The sequence below is a fragment of the Salvelinus sp. IW2-2015 genome, linkage group LG5 (genome assembly GCF_002910315.2).
Source record: "Salvelinus sp. IW2-2015 linkage group LG5, ASM291031v2, whole genome shotgun sequence".
NCBI classification, from domain to species: domain Eukaryota; kingdom Metazoa; phylum Chordata; class Actinopteri; order Salmoniformes; family Salmonidae; genus Salvelinus; species Salvelinus sp. IW2-2015.
The window spans coordinates 18932547-18950222 of NC_036844.1; the positions used below are offsets into that span (position 1 = coordinate 18932547).

General features: G+C 41.6%; 2 protein-coding genes across 3 annotated transcripts in view; both read right to left on the reverse strand.

The window, feature by feature from the left end:
• The window catches only part of abl1 (c-abl oncogene 1, non-receptor tyrosine kinase), a 48700-nt gene extending 45178 nt beyond the window's left edge, over nucleotides 1–3522 (reverse strand). The window contains exon 1 of one of the 2 annotated variants that reach the window (XM_023987666.2): nucleotides 1672–3522. In XM_023987666.2, the coding sequence (XP_023843434.1) occupies nucleotides 1672–1804 (133 nt within the window). In that variant the 5' untranslated portion in view covers nucleotides 1805–3522. The remainder of the gene's footprint in view (nucleotides 1–1671) is intronic. The other variant, XM_070443594.1, reaches the window with a different exon arrangement.
• A 6676-nt stretch (nucleotides 3523–10198) lies between these two features.
• LOC111964020 (exosome complex component RRP4) lies at nucleotides 10199–16896 on the reverse strand. The gene is made up of 10 exons (XM_070443595.1): nucleotides 16749–16896; nucleotides 12582–12683; nucleotides 12330–12375; nucleotides 12136–12225; nucleotides 11859–11924; nucleotides 11550–11618; nucleotides 11252–11428; nucleotides 10903–11031; nucleotides 10454–10648; nucleotides 10199–10345 (listed from the first exon to the last, which is right to left on the reverse strand). The coding sequence occupies exons 1-9, from the start codon at nucleotides 16874–16876 to the stop codon at nucleotides 10568–10570; spliced, it is 888 nt and encodes a 295-aa protein (XP_070299696.1). The 5' UTR covers nucleotides 16877–16896; the 3' UTR covers nucleotides 10199–10345; nucleotides 10454–10567.
• Nucleotides 16897–17676: the final 780 nt, after the last annotated feature.

Here is a 17676-nt window from a genome sequence, read left to right on the forward strand (position 1 = left end):
GTCTACATGAATCCTGGAAGAGACCAAGATAAACGCAGGAGGACCATGTCAGACTAGCTTGCAGCACAAGAGGGCAATAGCCTGGAAAGTCAGTCAGGAACCTGGGGGAATGGCCTCCTCACTCTGCTCACATCCCTTTCTGCTCTACAATCTCCATCCTAGACCACACACCTCGTTCCTCCTTCCTGTTTCAGGCTTGTTTTTGAGGGGACAAAGGGAAAGAAAACAGAGCATCTCCTCAACTGTCCTTTAGATACATTTACACAGCATTTCCATTTCCTGAACCCCAGCAAAAACCTCCCAGCAGGCAGCCGTCATGCCTTGGTGCAAGCGCCCTTGAGAGGAAAAACAATAGCTGATACAGAACTACGGCGATGATCAGGTAACAAATGACAGGCTTTTAAACCACTTCTTGTTATCTGAATTGCAATATTACCAGGAGTTAGAGGAAATTAGGTAGGGAAGACCAACCTACTCCAATTACTCTCTAGAAGCCCAACTCTGATGTTCTTGGGTGGTGACACAGTGGTGCAGGGGGAGACAGGTCTTTGCTTGCCCTGCTCTGCCTCTCTCCCTGGCTGTGTGCAGAGGTCTAAACCGGCCTGGTGAGAAGCTTTGCGTAGGCTAGCAGCTCACTAGCTAGCGAAGGCGTCCCGGGTAGAACATGGATGTGAGTGACTGAGATCACCCTCCTCTCGCAACATGACTCACATCACCTCGTAACCTATCTGACTCATTGCAGGAGGAAGGAGAAAATATATCTAATAATTCTGCCACTGACCCTTTGCCGGAGATCACTCCAGTCCTCCTCTCCATTTACTGGCAGCACCTTTTATTTGCATCCTTACCCATTATTGTTAAGCAAGAGGCCTCCGAGTATCTATCCATGCCGAGACAATCGCTGTATTAAAAGACCTTCAGTATCACTGGCATGCAATCTGATTAAAAAGGGAACATGTCAACAAACAGGCTACCAAATCAAAGTTTTCTATACAGAATCCCTGAAAATGTTTATGCTTAATGTTTGCACAGTGCCCCTGTGAAAACAAGGAGATGCATCTCCTGGGGCTTATCCGGTCAATTCGGCCTGACTTTCAGTCAAAGCAAGCCATTTACTCTTTATATCACCTGTTGCTGTTTGTTGTCTCCACTAGCCTACTATGGTAAGCTTCATCTGAAAATCTGAGGAAACACAAAAACTGTCCAACCCACCAATAGCTGGAGTACAGTGATGGATTTTTTTAAATTTTAATTGCCATGTCAATTGACATCACAGTGGGATATTATTCATCAATCTCCATGACCAAACACTCACACGACCCCTCTCACACAAATCAATAATTCTACCACAGAAGATTGAGTAATAGCGTGGGCATACTAGCGTGGGCATACTAGCAAGGTCAAATGATAGCGAAAGGAACTGAGATGCAGGTCCTAATAGAAACTGTGCCTGCCTCATCACAGCCCTGAAACCTATATCACCAACAAACATAAAAGGTTGACCTTCAGGGTGAACAAGCATGATGAAACCAATCATGACCAAACTCTACTGAACTGTGAATGAGGAAGAGGTAAGTAGAAGCAGATTCGGAAGAGAAGACAGGGAGAAAAGAAAGACAATATATTGTTAATGACCAAAGTAGGGGGAAGGTACAGAAAGTGTTTTTTTACCGTGCACGGCGAACACGTTACAGTGATGGGCTCCATGCCGTGATGACTCCCTCTTCCCTCCCTTGATGAAATTCAGCGCTGGCAGACTCGGTCTCCTCTGGTCCCCAACAAATTTCCCCGGCTGCTGCCCCATAAGGGCAGGGTGCCAGGCCGCAGCCGGGTCACCAAACTGGGCTCTCTCACCACCTGGGTGTAGGGAACCTGGTGGGTAGGAGATGGAGAGCAGGGACCCCCTCCGTGGTGCGATTTCCCTCAGTCAGTTTGGTCTCTCCTGGTGCGGTGATGACTGGAAAGTGGAGGCAGTGGGAGATGCTCACTTCTGCATCCCACCACTGACACCAATGCAGGAGTTTTGGATGGAGGCAATGGCGATGGCGAACGGGCAGGCTGGTCCTTATTACTCCAATTCCTCCCTCTTTATCATGCATTGACTGCTTTGGTGGAGTCTGTTACTATTAGATAAGATAAGGTCTCTAATGGCACTTGTGGGTTTTATTTGTAAGACGAAGGCAGTCAGAAGAATACTGGAGGAGGCCCAATCAAAAGACATTAATGAAGATCCAAGGCCTAATCGTGATGACTTACATTCATCCAGCATGAAATAACATAATGCAGGCCTAAGCCACTATTGTGCTCCATCGACATGGTTGCTTTAAAAGTAAAGAGGACTAAGAGAACAACTGAGAAAGCTACTACAAAGATGAGGAACTACACAGAATTATAGAAAAGGCACAATAACTTCTACATTTACCAGCTGAGCTGAGAAACCTCAGTTCCATATCTGGTCAAATGGTTCAGAGTTAGCAACCGCGGTAGACAGCTACAGGCACCAATCCTGGTGGTCCCAATACAGTATCTCTGCAGACACAGGTCATATAACACTTGCCTAGTCAAATACCGGCTACATGTTGTACAACAGTTGTGATCATGTCAATACTGCACATGGCCCTGTAGCAACTTCCTCCTAGACTACAATAACTGGATAATATGTTTTCTGATTGTGCCCTTAAACAAACGTATTGTTTTTCATCTCCATGCAAACCACTCATTTGACAGGCCTTAAATGTATATTTGACATTTAGCTCGTTTTGCTGTCATATCCCTCTGTGGCCATCTCTCATGCTTTTCGGGCCACACTTAGGCATGACAAAAGGCACTAGTACGGTCTAAACTGTGTTTGATGAGCAATCATGGGAAACTTAACTAGTTAGCATTACTTAGATGATAGCCACTGGCTTTACCAGAAAGCTAATATAAAAGGTGTAAACACTAATTTAATGAGCTAGTTTGCAGACAACTGAAAAATGTTATTCAGTAGCTTTGAAGATGCAAGAGTACTCGTGCAACACTTTGTTTGTTGGAATGCTAGCTAGTTACAGCTAACGGCGGAGCTAGCCTTGCTTGCTAGATGGCGTGCGAGAACCTGGAAACACACATAGGAACAGTCAACATCTGTCTAACTAGCTAACAACCAACGATAACTTCGGACTGAGTACGTTGTCTTCTCGTTTGAGTAAATAGTGACACCATGAATGAAGTTTTGGCTAAATGTCCACCCAACCCTTGGTATTCAATTATTTGTCAAACTTCCGCGTCCACCGTTCTGCAGAGTTTATCTCCAGCAGTGCATCCCGACCCAGGTACTTTAACCAAGGCGCAGACTCCAAACTTCTCGAGACAGCCAGTGTGTTGTCAGGGAGTTTTCGCAGCTCCTTCTCAACATGTGCAAATAACAAGCCCGTCGTTTGTATCTCCCTGATTCCTATACTTATTCATAGCTCTTTCGATTAAATATGTGCAATTAACTTCGGTCGGATAGTCGCCGCTGAGGCCGCCATATTATTTCCGTAAGCAAGGTGGTTTGCTAAAATATGGGTGGGGATACGTTTTACGTCAGAGCGTGCGTGGGCAAGTAGATAGGGATGGGGCCCACACAAACTCATCTCTTCTGTGTTTTTGATGGGACATGCTGAACTACTCTGTAGTATGTCAATGTGGCTAAAGTCATAGACTGACATAAAATCATTGCAAAGTATCAACTGTTGATAAATAGCAGTTTCACTAAAGGTAAAGTAAAGGGCAGGCAGTAGAGTTGGTTTCATGAATCAAAAAGGTGTCCTTACTGACTGGAGTCGTTTCAACTCATCTTCGGAAAATAGGAGTAAACGAAAAAGAAAGAATCAGCTGAGAAATGTTTGGGATGGACATAGAGGGGCTGTCTAAGATTCCTCCACAAGGATCTCTCATAATCTCAGAACGTGTGCCCTCTTGAGGTAAGATAGTCTTATTGGGGAAACCTCTAAATAGAAACACTACTTGCAAGCATGATTATATCAAGTTCTCACACACTGATAGCTTGAGGCATGAACAGCTTGGTATTTATTTCTTACAAGAGTAGTTATGAGTAGAATAAGAGTAGAATAACTACTCTTATTCATACAAAAGTACAACATTATCAACATTCCTCTGACCTCCTCAGCCATTGCACCAGCTGTCGTCATCGGCGGCTCTATTGTAAGAAACATCTTGGTTCCCAGGGCAAAAACCCTGTGCTACCCAGGAGCACGAGTACAGGACATTTACAAGACTGCTTCCGACCGTTCTACGACAGATGCCGGGAGCTGATGCTGCCGTAGTCCATGTGGGGTCAAACGACATCAGGAGGCCTAGCTTGGAACTTCTGAAAATGTATTTTAAAGAACTGATTCTAGCACTGAAAGATTCCAAAAAGCGGCCAATCATTTCAGGTCCGCTACCATTGTTGGTCCATGGGTGTGAAAGATTCAGCAGGCTACTGGCATGACACACCTGGCTAAAAGACTACTGTACCTCTGTTGAAATCACTTTTATAGATCACTTTGACACCTTCTGGAAACAGAAGATATTCTACAGGAATGACGGAGTCCATCCAAATCATCTTGGCTCCTGGACTCTGTCTACACATTTCAAGGCTGCGTTGAGACAATGACTTATCAATGACCCAAAACCAGCAACCTGGTTTAGGTTATCAGTCAACCTACCAGGGTAGTTACAAACAGCAGAGGAATGAAATCATCAACATGTATTGATCACATCTTTACTAATGCTGCAGAAATTTGATTTAAAGCAGTATCCAGATCCATCAGATGTAGTGATCACAATATAGTGGCCATGTTTAGGGAAACCAACGTTCCAAAGGCTGGGTCTAATATAGTGTATAAGAGATCTTACAATAAGTTTTGTAGTGATTCTTATGTTGATGATGTAAAGAATATTTTCTGGTCTGTGGTGTGTAATGAGGAGCAACCAGATGCTGCACTTGACACATTTATGAAATTGATTATTCCAGTTACTAATAAGCATGCACCCATTAAGAAAAGGACTGTAAAAACTGTTAAATCCCCTTGGACTGATGAGGAATTGAAAAATTGTATGGTTGAGAGGGATGAGGCAAAATGTATGGTAAATAAGTCTGGCAGCACAACCAATTGGCAAACGTACTGCAAATTGAGAAATCATGTGACTAAACTAAATAAAAAGAAGAAACTATACTATGAAACAAAAATAAATAATGTAAAGAATAAATAATGTAAAGAATAATAGTAAAAAGCTTTGGAGCACCTTAAATGAAATTTTGGGCAAAAAGGCAAACTCGGCTTCATCATTCATTGAATCAGATGGCTCATTCATCACAAAACCCACTGATATTGCCAACTACTTCAATTCTTTTTTCATTGGCAAGATTAGTAAACTTAGGCAGGACAACAAATGCTGACACTACACATCCAAGTATATCTGACCAAATTATGAAAGACAAGCATTGTACTTTTGAATTCCGTAAAGTGAGTGTGGAAGAGGTGAAAAAATTGTTGACAAGCCACCCTGGATGGAAAATTACTGAGGATATTAGTGGACAATATTGCCACTCCTATTTGCCATATCTTCCATTTAAGCCTACTAGAAAGTGTGTTCCCTCAGGCCTGGAGGGAAGTAAAAGTCATTCCGCTACCCAAGAATAGTAAAGCCCCCTTTACTGGTTCTAATAGCTGACCAATCAGCCTGTTATCAACCGTTAGTAAACTTTTGGAAGAAATTGTGTTTGACCAGATACAATGCTATTTTACAGTAAACAAATTGACAACAGACTTTCAGCACGCTTATAGGGAAGGACATTCAATACAGAACTTACACAAATGACTGATGATTGGCTGAGAGAAATTGATAATAAAAAGATTGTGGGAGCTGTTTTGTTTGACTTCAGTGTGGCTTTTGACAGTATTGATCATAGTCTACTGCTGGAAAAACATATCTGTTATGGCTTTACACACCCTGCTATATTGTGGATAAAGATTTACCTGTCTAACAGAAATCAGAGGGTGTTATTTAATGGAAGCTTCTCCAACATAATCCAGGTAAAATGAGGAATTCCCCAGGGCAGCTGTCTAGGCAACTTACTTTTTTCAATCTTTACTAAAGGCATGCCACTGGCTTTGAGTAAAGCCAGTGTGTCTTTGTATGTGGATGACTCAACACTATACACGTCAGCTACTACAGTGACTGAAATGACTGCAACACTTAACAAAGACCTGCATTTCAAATCAAATCCAATTGTATTGGTCACATACACGTGTTTAGCAGATGTTATTGCGGGTGTAGCGAAATGCTTGTGTTTCTAGCTCCAACAGTGCAGTAATATCTAACAAGTAATATCTAACAATTTCACAACAATACACACAATAAACACAATTTTAAGTAAAGGAATGGAATTAAGAATATATAAATATATGGACGTGCAATGTCAGCAATGCAAAATATGTAAACATTATTAAAGTGACTAGTGTTCCATATATTAAAGTGGCCAGTGATTTCAAGTCTATGTATATATGCAGCAGCCTCTAATGTGCTAGTGATGGCTATTTAACAGTCTGATGGTTTCGAGATAGAAGCTGATTTTCAGTCTCTCGGTCCCAGCTTTGATGCACCTGTACTGACCTCGCCTTCTGGATGATAGCAGAGTGAACAGACAGTGGCTCGGGTAGTTGATGATCGATTTGGTCTTCCTGTGACATCGGGTGCTGTAGGTGTCCTGGAGGGCAGGTAGTGTGTGCCCGGTAATGCGTTGGGCAGACCGCACCACCCTCTGGAGAGCACTGCGGATGAGGGCGGTGCAGATTCCAAACCAGGTGTGATACGGTCCGACAGGATACTCAATTGTGCATCTGTAAAAGTTTGTGAGGAGTTTAGGTGCCAAGCCAATTTTCTTCAGCCTCCTGAGTTTGAAGAGGCGCTATTGCGCCTTCTTCACCACACTGTCTGTGTGGGTGGACCATTTCAGTTTGTTAGTGATGTCTATGCCGGGGGAACTTGAAACTTTCCACCTTCTCCACTGCGGTCCCATCGATGTGGATAGGGGGGTGCTCCCTCTGCTGTTTTCTGAAGTCCACGATCATCTCCTTTGTTTTGTTGACGTTGAGTGAGAGGTTATTTTCCTGGCACCACACTCTCAGAGCCCTCACCTGTCTTGGCATTGTTGGTAATCAAGCCTACTACTGTTGTGTCGTCTGCAAACTTGATGATTGAGTTGAAGGCGTGCGTGGCCACGCAGTCATGGGTGAACAGGGAATACAGGAGGGGGTTGAACACGCACCCTTGTGGGGCCCCAGTGTTGAGGAGCAAAATGCCTATAGGAAGGGAGGAGCAAAATGATCAGATTTGCCGAAGGGAGGGCGGTGGACGGTCCTGTAGGCATCCCGGAAGTTGGAGTAGCAGTGGTCGAGTGTTTTAGCAGTGCGAGTACTGCAGTCAATATGTTGACAGAACTTCAGTAGCATTTTCCTCAAATTTGCTTTGATAAATCCCCAGCTATGTAAATGCGGCCTCAGGATATGTGGTTTCCAGCTTGCATAAAGTCCAGTGAAGTTCTTTGAGGGCCGTTGTGGTATCAGCTTGACGGGGAATATACACTGCTGTGACTATAATCAAAGAGAATTCTCTTGGGAGGTAATACAGTCGGCATTTGATTGTGAGGTATTCTAGGTTGGGTGAACAAAAGGAATTAAATTCCTGTATGTTATCACAATCGCATCATGAGTAGTTAATCATGAAACATACACCCCCGCCCTTCTTCTTCCCGGAGAGATATTTATTCCTGTCTGCGCGATGAACTAAGAACCCAACTGGCTGTACGGACTCAGACAGTATATCCCGAGAGAGCCATGTTTCCGTGAAACAGAGTATGTTACAATCCCTGATGTCTCTCTGGAAGGAAATCCTCGCCTTCAGCTCGTCAACTTAGCGAGTAATATACTCGGAAGCTGTGGGTGGATAGCACGCCTCCTGAGTCAGACTAGAAGTCCACTCCTCTTCTCCGTCTGCGATGTTTTGGGTCAGCCTCTGGAATTAGTTCAATTGCCCTGGGGGTTACGAACAAAGGATCTGATTCGGGAAAGTCGTATTCCTGGTCGTAATGCTGGTAATGTTGGTAAGTTACCGCTGCTCTGTTATCCAAAAGTTCTTTCCGGCTGTATGTAATAACAAACAAAAAAATCTGGCCTAATAATCTAAGAAATAACACATTTAAAAAAATACTGCAAAGTTGCCTAGGGGCAAGAAGCTCGGCTGCCTTCTCTATCGGCACCATTTTACTCAATTTAGTTTCAGAATGGGTGGCAAGGAATAAGTTAGTCCTAAATATTTCTAAATCTAAAAGCATTGTATTTGGGGCAAATCATTCACTAAGCCCTAAACCTCAACTAAATCTTGTAATGAATAATGTAGAAATTTAGAAAGTTGAGGTGACTAAACTGCTTGGAGTAGCCCTGGATTGTAAACTGTCATGATCAAAACATATTGATACAACAGTAGTTAAAATGGGGAGAAGTCTGTCCATAATGAAGCGCTGCTCTGCCTTCTTAACGGCACTATCAACAAGGTAGGTCCTACAGGCCCTAGTTTTGTCGCACCTGGACTACTGTTCAGTCGTGTGGTCAGGTGCCACAAAGAGGGACTTAGGGAAATTACAATTGGCTCAGAACAGGGTAGCACAGCTGGCCCTTAAAAGTACACAGGAGCTAACATTAATGATATGCATGTCAATCTCTCATGGCTCAAAGTAGAAGAGAGACTGACTTCATCACTACTTGTTTTTTTAAGAAGTGTTGACAAACTGAATGTACCGAGCTGTCTGTTTAAACTACAAGCACACAGCTCGGACACCCATGCATACCCCACAAGACATGCCACCAGAGGTCTCTTCACAATCCTCAAGTCCAGAACAGACATAGTACTACATAGAGCCATGGCTACATGGAACTCTATTCCACAACTGATGCAAGTAGTAGAATCAGATTTTTTTTAAACAGGTAGAAATATACCTTATGGAACAGCGGGGACTGTGAAGAGAGACACACAAAGGTACAGACACATGCATACGCACACAAGCGCAAGCACTCTACACACACATACATTGTAATATTGTTGTATGGTGGTATTATACATTTTGTATTATAGATATGTAGTGGTGTAATAATGTAATATGATGTGCTGTTTATATGTAATGAAAGTGCCTTAATGTGTTTGGACACCAGGAAGAGTAGCTGCTGCCTTGGCAACAGCTAATGGGGATCCATAATAAATACAAATACAGTTCTCTATAAACTGATGGGTCCTTGGGTGCAGAATGCAAAAACATTATAATACAGTAAATCATTTACAATCCCACTCTAACATAGGTTTCTATTGAGAAACAGTTATAGTTGATTTTCTTCATAAACTAAACAGGAGATAAAATCTTCTGGCTTGACCAGGAAATGCATTTATCAAAAGGGGGATATGCAGGTCACAGGTGGGCCATTTCACCAATTCGGTGCCATTTGAGAAGTGTAACTTGGTCAAAAGAAGTGTTTGATTTCACCTAATTTAACATTGTCATAAAGAGCAAATGTTCAACTTCCTAAAAACATGTTTCCCATCTCAAGAGTTTAAATAAAATAATGACTATAGTAAGTGTACAGGGTTGACGTTAACAGGATTTCATCATAAATCAGCCATAACTCCCCTCGTGACAGGGGAAATGGAAGCTGGTTGTGTGCAACAGGGAGTGGCAATTGAAATTGCCAAAACATTTCAAGCCTGTCTATCTATGGGTAACAGGGTTGACGTGTTATGCACGACCCGGTATGTTTTCCACCACAAAGTACCAGAAAACGGACAAAGGGAGTATAACCAGCTCACCTGATTTTACACTATGATTCTTCAATGTTTTTGAAAAAATATTTTAAAAGTAATAATTTCACCATATTAAAATTAGTTCAGTTCACAGGGTTGACCTTAAATTAAGGGACAGACGTAAATTAATGCCCAATCTTCAAAAATGACTGTTCAAGCAAGAAAATGACTAGGGATTTACAACAATGGAGAAACTTGGGAGACATTTTGGGATTAAGTGGGTTGAAATCTTCCCAGAAGTGACACAGGGATAAATAAGATGCTGAATTTTTACACTTTAGCAAGCCTTTATTCATATAAAAAAAACACCTGATTTATTGAATGCTCCATGTGGTCTTTATTAAAGAGCACTTCATTTAATATAACAATTCAAATTCAATATTGGTGTACAATTTCTACTTAAATTATCAAAGGGCTAAAGGCGCTTTTCGTGGAACGACCCAGGTATCTTCTGGTTGAGAGTTCAGACCTTGGGCGGGGGTTCAGTCCCTAACACAGTTAAGGCCTTGGGCGGGGGTTCAGTCCCTAACACAGTTAAGGCCTTGGGCGGGGGTTCAGTCCCTAACACAGTTCAGACCTTGGGCGGGGGTTCAGTCCCTAACACAGTTAAGGCCTTGGTTCCTAGACTTGGAATGCAGGGAACACAAACCTTCCATTGCGACAATGTCACAGAAAGGTTGCATCTGATACTCTAACCCTCCTGTTCCACCAGTTTCTGACGTGTCACCATCACAATCTCCTCCATCACCTCCGGTTTTAAGATATCCTTGATCTAGAAAGACAGAGAGACAGGTAACTTTATATGCTTTGTAAACACTTTGAAATCTGATGAAAGGTGCTAAAAAGGCAATGTCATCATAGTCATCATATGAATGGCTTGGATGGCTTTAGATTGTGTGTCATGCAAAATGGCTTGCCATCGTGTCCTTTAAAAAAAATAATGATCTAACTGAGGCACAATGAATGGAAAGGTTTGCTTCTTTCAGATCCTCTTTCCATTAGCCAGATCAGTACAGACAGCGTTACCTGGTGTGGGAGTGATGACTCGTAACAGTAGAGCACACTGGTGTCATACAGCAGCACCTTGTGTGCCCCCAAGGCCAGCAAGCAGTTCCTTAACCGCGAGATCACCTCCCGATCAGAGAGAGAGACAGGCTGAGAGAGGGAGAGGTTACAGTGAGGTGAGCCGAAAGACCATGTTGAAAAGGGGAAACAGAAGGATTGGGGTAGATAATATAAATCTAGTAAAAGTCAAACAGTTATAAGTCTTGTTGAAAGATAAGTACAAATTCAAGTAACACTTCATATTATCTACATAGAAGTTGGATCCCTTGTATTTCCCACTCGCATCTCTGTAGCCCCAGGCAGCTCTTACCTCCAGACTGGTGTAGTATCCTCCAGCCTCCTCATCCTGCTGTCCTGGGGCGGGGTACAGCCACACAAAGCCATTGTTGCCCAGGATGATGGAGGCCCCACACGGCAGGTTGTGGAAGTGGGTTTTCTGTCTCTTGATGAGAGAGGGAGATAGCTGCACAAGAACTCCTTGCCCCAGCTGATGTGATGTGGTTGCAAATTAATAAGAGAAGAATATGAGGTCAATGATTTTCAATCAATTTAAAAACCATAGAACATCAAAATTATTGATCACACATTGGGTAGTTCATCTTTGCTACCTTTCCGTACTTTAAACTGCGGGTGTGAAGAGAGAGTGCTCCATCCGAGAAAACAGACTGTACCTCTGCCTGAGAGAAGAGCTAGTCAAGGACAATCTTGACCATAGTCACATACAAATTATGAAACAGATAGAAGTTAATGCATTCATCAATGAGAGAATGACCCTCTCTAGTAGACGGTAGAGTAAAAAAAAAGGGAATCTCAAGATAACAAAGATTCCATGTATTTCAGTGTGGTTTGGAGGGTAGGCTGGATATTATGAAGGCAAAAGGGCCCAGGTTACTGGTTAGGGTCAGATCAGAGGATACACTGATGAGGTCCCCCTCCTGAAGGTAGTCTCTCATGGTGAGCTCATCTTCTGCTGACCGTCTCCTCTAAGAAGGACAGATATAGACATAGAAAGATTGATTTTTGGTAAGACAAAGAAAGAAAGAGAGAATAATGAAAATAAATATCCAAAGAAGTTTGACCAACAGTGTCATAACAATATGCTTGCACTGGGTGCTAAGAGGAAGAGAGGACCAAGCACACATTTACCCAAAGACACTTCCATATTCCCAGATCTAAGTTGTCTATTCCACTCACCAGCTCTCCTCCGGGCAGATTGACAGAGGACAGCAACAACACAGAGTCCAGTCTGGAGTTGGTCTCCAACTTCCAGCGCTTCTGTTGCACCTGCAAACAGCAGACAAACACTAAGCTCCAACCAGGAGAAGCACGATCACCCCAAGTCATTATTAGCCTTACTGACCGTATCACCACCTCAAACGGAAACTTACCTCTGTGATCCTTCCGACCACCACATCTCCAACCTCCCCATTGAACCTGGGAATCAGAACAGATTATGATGGCAAAATTAATCAATAACAAGTCATATAGTTTTTGTTGTTGTTGTACATACCAACTTAGACTGTGATACAATAACAGCAGATGCTGCACAATGGAACAGTTGTCTTCAACATAGAGTCAGTAGCTAACCACTGTGGTAAATCTAAGCCTACAGACATTACTGTGGCACCTGGTCCACTTACCTGGTCCTGAGCGGCCGTACACAGATGAGCTTATTCACCCTCTCCACCTCTCCTGCCACAGAGGCTGTTAGTTTTTCTTCATCCATGTAAGTCCCATGACCCCTAGAATGAAAATCAGTGTGGTCTAATCATGACTCACTCTATATCCACTTTCAATGTCATGTATACTCCGGACTCCGACATTGCTCGTCCTAATATTTATATACTTCTTAATTCCATTATTTTACTTTTAGATCTGTGTGTATTCTTGTGAATTGTTAGATATTACTGCACTGCTGGAGCTAGGAACACAAGCATTTCACTACACCTGCAAGTACATCTGCTAAATATGTGTATGCGACCAATAAAATTTGATTTGAACACAATTCAAATTAACTTGGCAGAAGGTGTATGATTCAATTAAGAGAAACTTGAAATTGTGCAGCAAATATTAACAATAGTATAGTAACCCATATGGAAAAAATTGTTATATGTTCTACCTGGAACTTGTAAGTAATACATATAGCAGTAAATATACTTACAAGATTCATAGAATATTATTTTAATATCTGACATATGGGTATTTAACATTTAGACATAACAGAAATATTGCATGTATTATATAAAAAACATACAAGAAACATGAAAGCAAAGCATTCTAAGGTCTCACATACATGGGACATACACATTTCAAAGCACTTGCATACCACTGTCTGACGTCATTGAAGCATGCAAGACCACCTCGAGGAGGAAAGCAGGAGGAGTGGTGAAGGAGGAGGAAGGGGAGAAGATGAGAGAAGAGGAGGAGGAGAGGGGAGAAAAGGACAGGAGGAGGGGGAGAATGAGGAATGACTGATAACTAAATAGATTCACTGCTGTTAAGTGGAGATCTCGCAACAATCATACAATCATTCTCACGATAGCACATTGGTACTAGTCTGGGAAAAATATCAAAGCTAAGTGGAGGCGTCATGCCCATAGGGGGCACAGGGGCATGTGCCCCCTCATAATTGTCCTGTTTAATATAGATATAGTGGAATTTTTGGTTGTTTTTCTCTGTAATACTACTAGCCACCTGGCAATTTTATGAAGTTGGCTTTAGCTATCGTAGATTGGTTCCCAATATTCTAACTTGCTACCACGAAGACATTTCAGGCTATCAATAAAAAGTTAGAGTAGCTAGCTTGTCTAACTATCTTAGCTGGAATGCCTGCTGGCAAGTAATTACTAAATGTACTGAATAAGACTCACATTCCTTTCCATCTTTTACCCAGATTTCAGCAGATAAGCATATTTAGTTTAATTAAAAAGGTGCTACACATAGAAACCATGATATACTCTAGATCAGGGATGGGCAACTTTGATTGGGGTGGGGCCACACAAAAACAGAACTCATGAGGGGCTGCAGTGGCTTGTAGGTCTGCGTACCCACATCCATAACCCCTCCCCCCATTTTCTGAAATTCTACACATTTTGCCACAGGGCAGAGAGAAGATTTTGCAATTGTATAACTAATTTCATGCAATTCTACTCATTTTGCCATGCGGCATATAGAAATAATTGCAGTTTTAAAGCTCATTTCCTGAAATTCTACACATTTTGCTATAGGGTGGAGGCAAATGTTTGCAGTTTTAATACGATAACTGATGTGTTGGGTGTATTGGTTTTTAAATCTATCCATGATTGTGCACCACAATACATGTCAGAGATGATTTTAAGTTGTGTACCCAGTAGGTCCCTCAGTTCCTCTGGCCTTTTAACTATCCCAAAGCCTAGGACCAAAAAGCATGGAGAGGCAGCCTTTAGTTACCATTCCCCAATCCTCTGGAATAGCCTGCCAGACAACCTGAGGGGGCTGAAACTGTGGACATTTTTTAAAAGCGATCTTAAAAACACAACTTTTTAGCTTTGCTTTTCAGTCTTTTGTATTCTATTCTCTCAACAGTAAAAATCAAGTTGCCCATCCCTGCTCCAGATTTCAGGAAAAAGCTCTCTCATTTCAAAATGCTAAATTCTCCAACTTGACCCCCTCGAGACCACCCCTTTGCCATCCTCACATACTTTGTGCCCCCTCATATTTTTGGGTTGCATGACACCCCTGAAGCTAAGCAGGGCCGGGCTTGGTTAAAACACTGGATGGGAGACCAACGGCATAGCTGTAGATACATTAACTGTCCAGTAGGAGGTGCTGCCCAGCCTTAATCATGGAAACTCATATACAATACAAATATTGTATTTCTTTTAGTAATTGTCATGTTTTTTTACATGTTGACTTATAAAAACAATGTAAAACCTACAATTAAAGCATTTATTTTGTAGAGGTTACATTCTCAGTACACACTTTTCTTATAATATTCATAGACGATTCATAATGAATATATTTTGGCTCAAATATGTCATACCATATATTTGTAGGAAATGCAGCACAATCAAGTATTCAATTGTGTATATCATATAAGGCATATAATTTAACACAAATACACCACTGACATACACTACCGTTCAAAAGTTTTGGGTCACTTAGAAATGTCCTTGTTTTCCATGAAAACATACATGAAATGAGTTGCAAAATGAATAGGAAATAGTCAAGTTGGATTGGCTTCTTGGGCACTTCTTACGTACCATACGGTCAAGCTGCTCCCACAACAGCTCAATAAGGTTGAGATCCGGTGACTGTGCCAGCCACTGCATTATAGACAGAATACCAGCTGACTCCTTCTTCCCTAAATAGTTATTGCATAGTTTGGAGCTGTGCTTTGGGTCATTATCCTGTTGTAGGAGGAAATTGGCTCCAATTAAGTGCCATCCACAGGGTATGGTGTTGCAAAATAGAGTGATATACTTCCTTCTTCAAGATCCCTTTTACCCTGTACAAATCTACCACTTTACCACCACCAAAGCACCCCCAGACCATCACATTGCCTCCACCATGCTTGACAGATGGCGTCAAACACTCCTCCAGCATCTCACAAATGTTGTTCTTTGTGATCCGAACACCTCAAACTTAGATTTGTCTGTCCATAACACTTTTTACAATCTCTCTCTGTCCAGTGTCTATGTTCTTTTGCCCATCTTAATCTTCTATTTTTACTGGCCTGTCTGAGATATGGCTTTTTCTTTGCAACTCTGCCGAGAAGGCCAGCATCCCGGAGTCGCCTCTTCACTGTTGAAGTTGAGACTGGTGTTTTGGGGGTACTATTTAATGAAGCTGCCAGTTGAGGACTTGTGAGGCGTCCGTTTCACAAACTAGACACTCTAATGTACTTGTCCTCAGTTGTACAACGGGCCCTCACACTCTTTCTATTCTGGTTAGAGCTAGTTTGCGCTGTTCTGTGAAGGGAGTAGTACACAGTGTTGTACGAGATCTTCAATTTCTTGGTAATTTCTAGCATTAAATACCTTAATTTCTCAGAACAAGAAAAGACTGACAAGTTTCAGAAGAAAGTACTTTGTTTCTGACCATTTTGAGCCTGTAATCAAACCCACAAATGCTAATGCTCCAGATACTCAACTAGTCTAAAGAAGGCCAGTTTTGTTGCTTCTTTAATCAGAACAACCGTTTTCAGCTGTGCTAACATAATTGCAAAAGGGTTTTCTAATGATCAATTATCCTTTTAAAATGATCAACTTGGATTAGCTAACACAACGTGCTATTGGAACACAGGAGTTGCTGATAATGGGCCTCTGTACGCCTATGTAGTTTTGCTTTTCTTTCAGAAACAAGGACATTTCTAAGTGACCCAAAACTTTTGAACTGTAGTGTATAAGGAAAAACACCTTACAGGATCCTTATTACGGATTACTTATTCAATTTTTGTATAAATAATCTTCTGCCATACAAGATTCTTATTTGATTTTCATTATTATTATCCATACGGGACGTCAAGCTGGCTAAATAACCTATGAATGGAGTGAATAGCTACAGTACTGCACAAGTGAAACTTGCAGAGTATTATGCACTAACAAGTGAGACCTGACATATCATGTCAACATCATCATATCTAACGTTAGCTAGCTACCTATCTAAAGCAAATTAGGCAAACAAGACGTGGATTAATATTGATTTACAGTAAAGAGAAGGACAACAAAAAAAAGCTCAGACTCAAAATATTATACAATTGGAGCAGCATGTTGACGGATTGTTTACTTGTACTCGTGAGATTCATACTAGCTTGTAGACAGACATACCTCATAAACCCTGTATCTGATGTAATCACATCACCGGGCACAACTAGATCTTTTCCATCCAAAGCAGACAGAGAGGGTGACAACGTTACTTGTTTCCGAAAAGTTGGTAATCTCATGTCCGCAGCCATGTTTTCTGTCTTCTGTAAATTTAAACGGCGCATGTAATTGACGTCATCGGATACTTGGCCATTCAGAATGTACCGAAGCCGATTTCCACAAAATCTAAATAATGTCTCTCGACATTCATTCATTTTATAACTTATTTTCACAATATTTCAAACTGCATGAGTAATAATGTGAAACAGACAATGCATTGCTTTGCAAAAAAAAACATTGTTTACGTAAGGATGCTAGTTTTCTTTAGTGTATTGCGCCATCATGTGGACTTGAAGCGATACAACCCACCGAGAGCGTTTTTCATTATCATTATGTGTAGAGGGCAATAAATAAATAACTGAGAATCATAACATTTTAACATGGAAATAGCTGTTCTATAATTCAGCCTACAGTAGTAGCCAATGTGTGGTGTTCAAAGTAGGCCTACATTCCATGAGACTTTCGAAAAGGAAGTGACTGAAAATGTTGTGTTGTTGTTTGATGCAAGAAACCACTTTACAAAATAAAATGCGTTATTATTCCCATACTTTTATTACAGAGAATCAGCCAAATTATGCTACCCTCTGCCTATTGACTACTTAGCTGTTTCAAGCCTGTCTCAAAATACAACACTGCCCCTTTAAGACAAAAAAAGCTCTTTATCTGACTAGCTTTTGATAGAAATGTACACATTTTGTGCTCTTGTAGGAATAAATCGCTCCCCCATTTCTGACTACAAATGATCTCTAACAGGGCTAATAATTCACTAACTAGCAAAGGATATGAACAAATGTGCACACGTTTTACATGCAGCTCTCGCTTTGATCTCAAA

Coding starts and splice junctions, on each gene's coding strand:
- LOC111964020 (XM_070443595.1), bottom strand. CDS start 16,876: ATGGCTGCGGACATGAGATTACCAACTTTTCGGAAACAAGTAACGTTG. Junction 11,619..11,858: donor AGGAGGGGGACCTCATCAGT/GTATCCTCTGAT, acceptor CTCTTCTCTCAG/GCAGAGGTACAGTCTGTTTT. Junction 11,032..11,251: donor GATACTACACCAGTCTGGAG/GTAAGAGCTGCC, acceptor TCCCTCTCTCAG/CCTGTCTCTCTCTCTGATCG.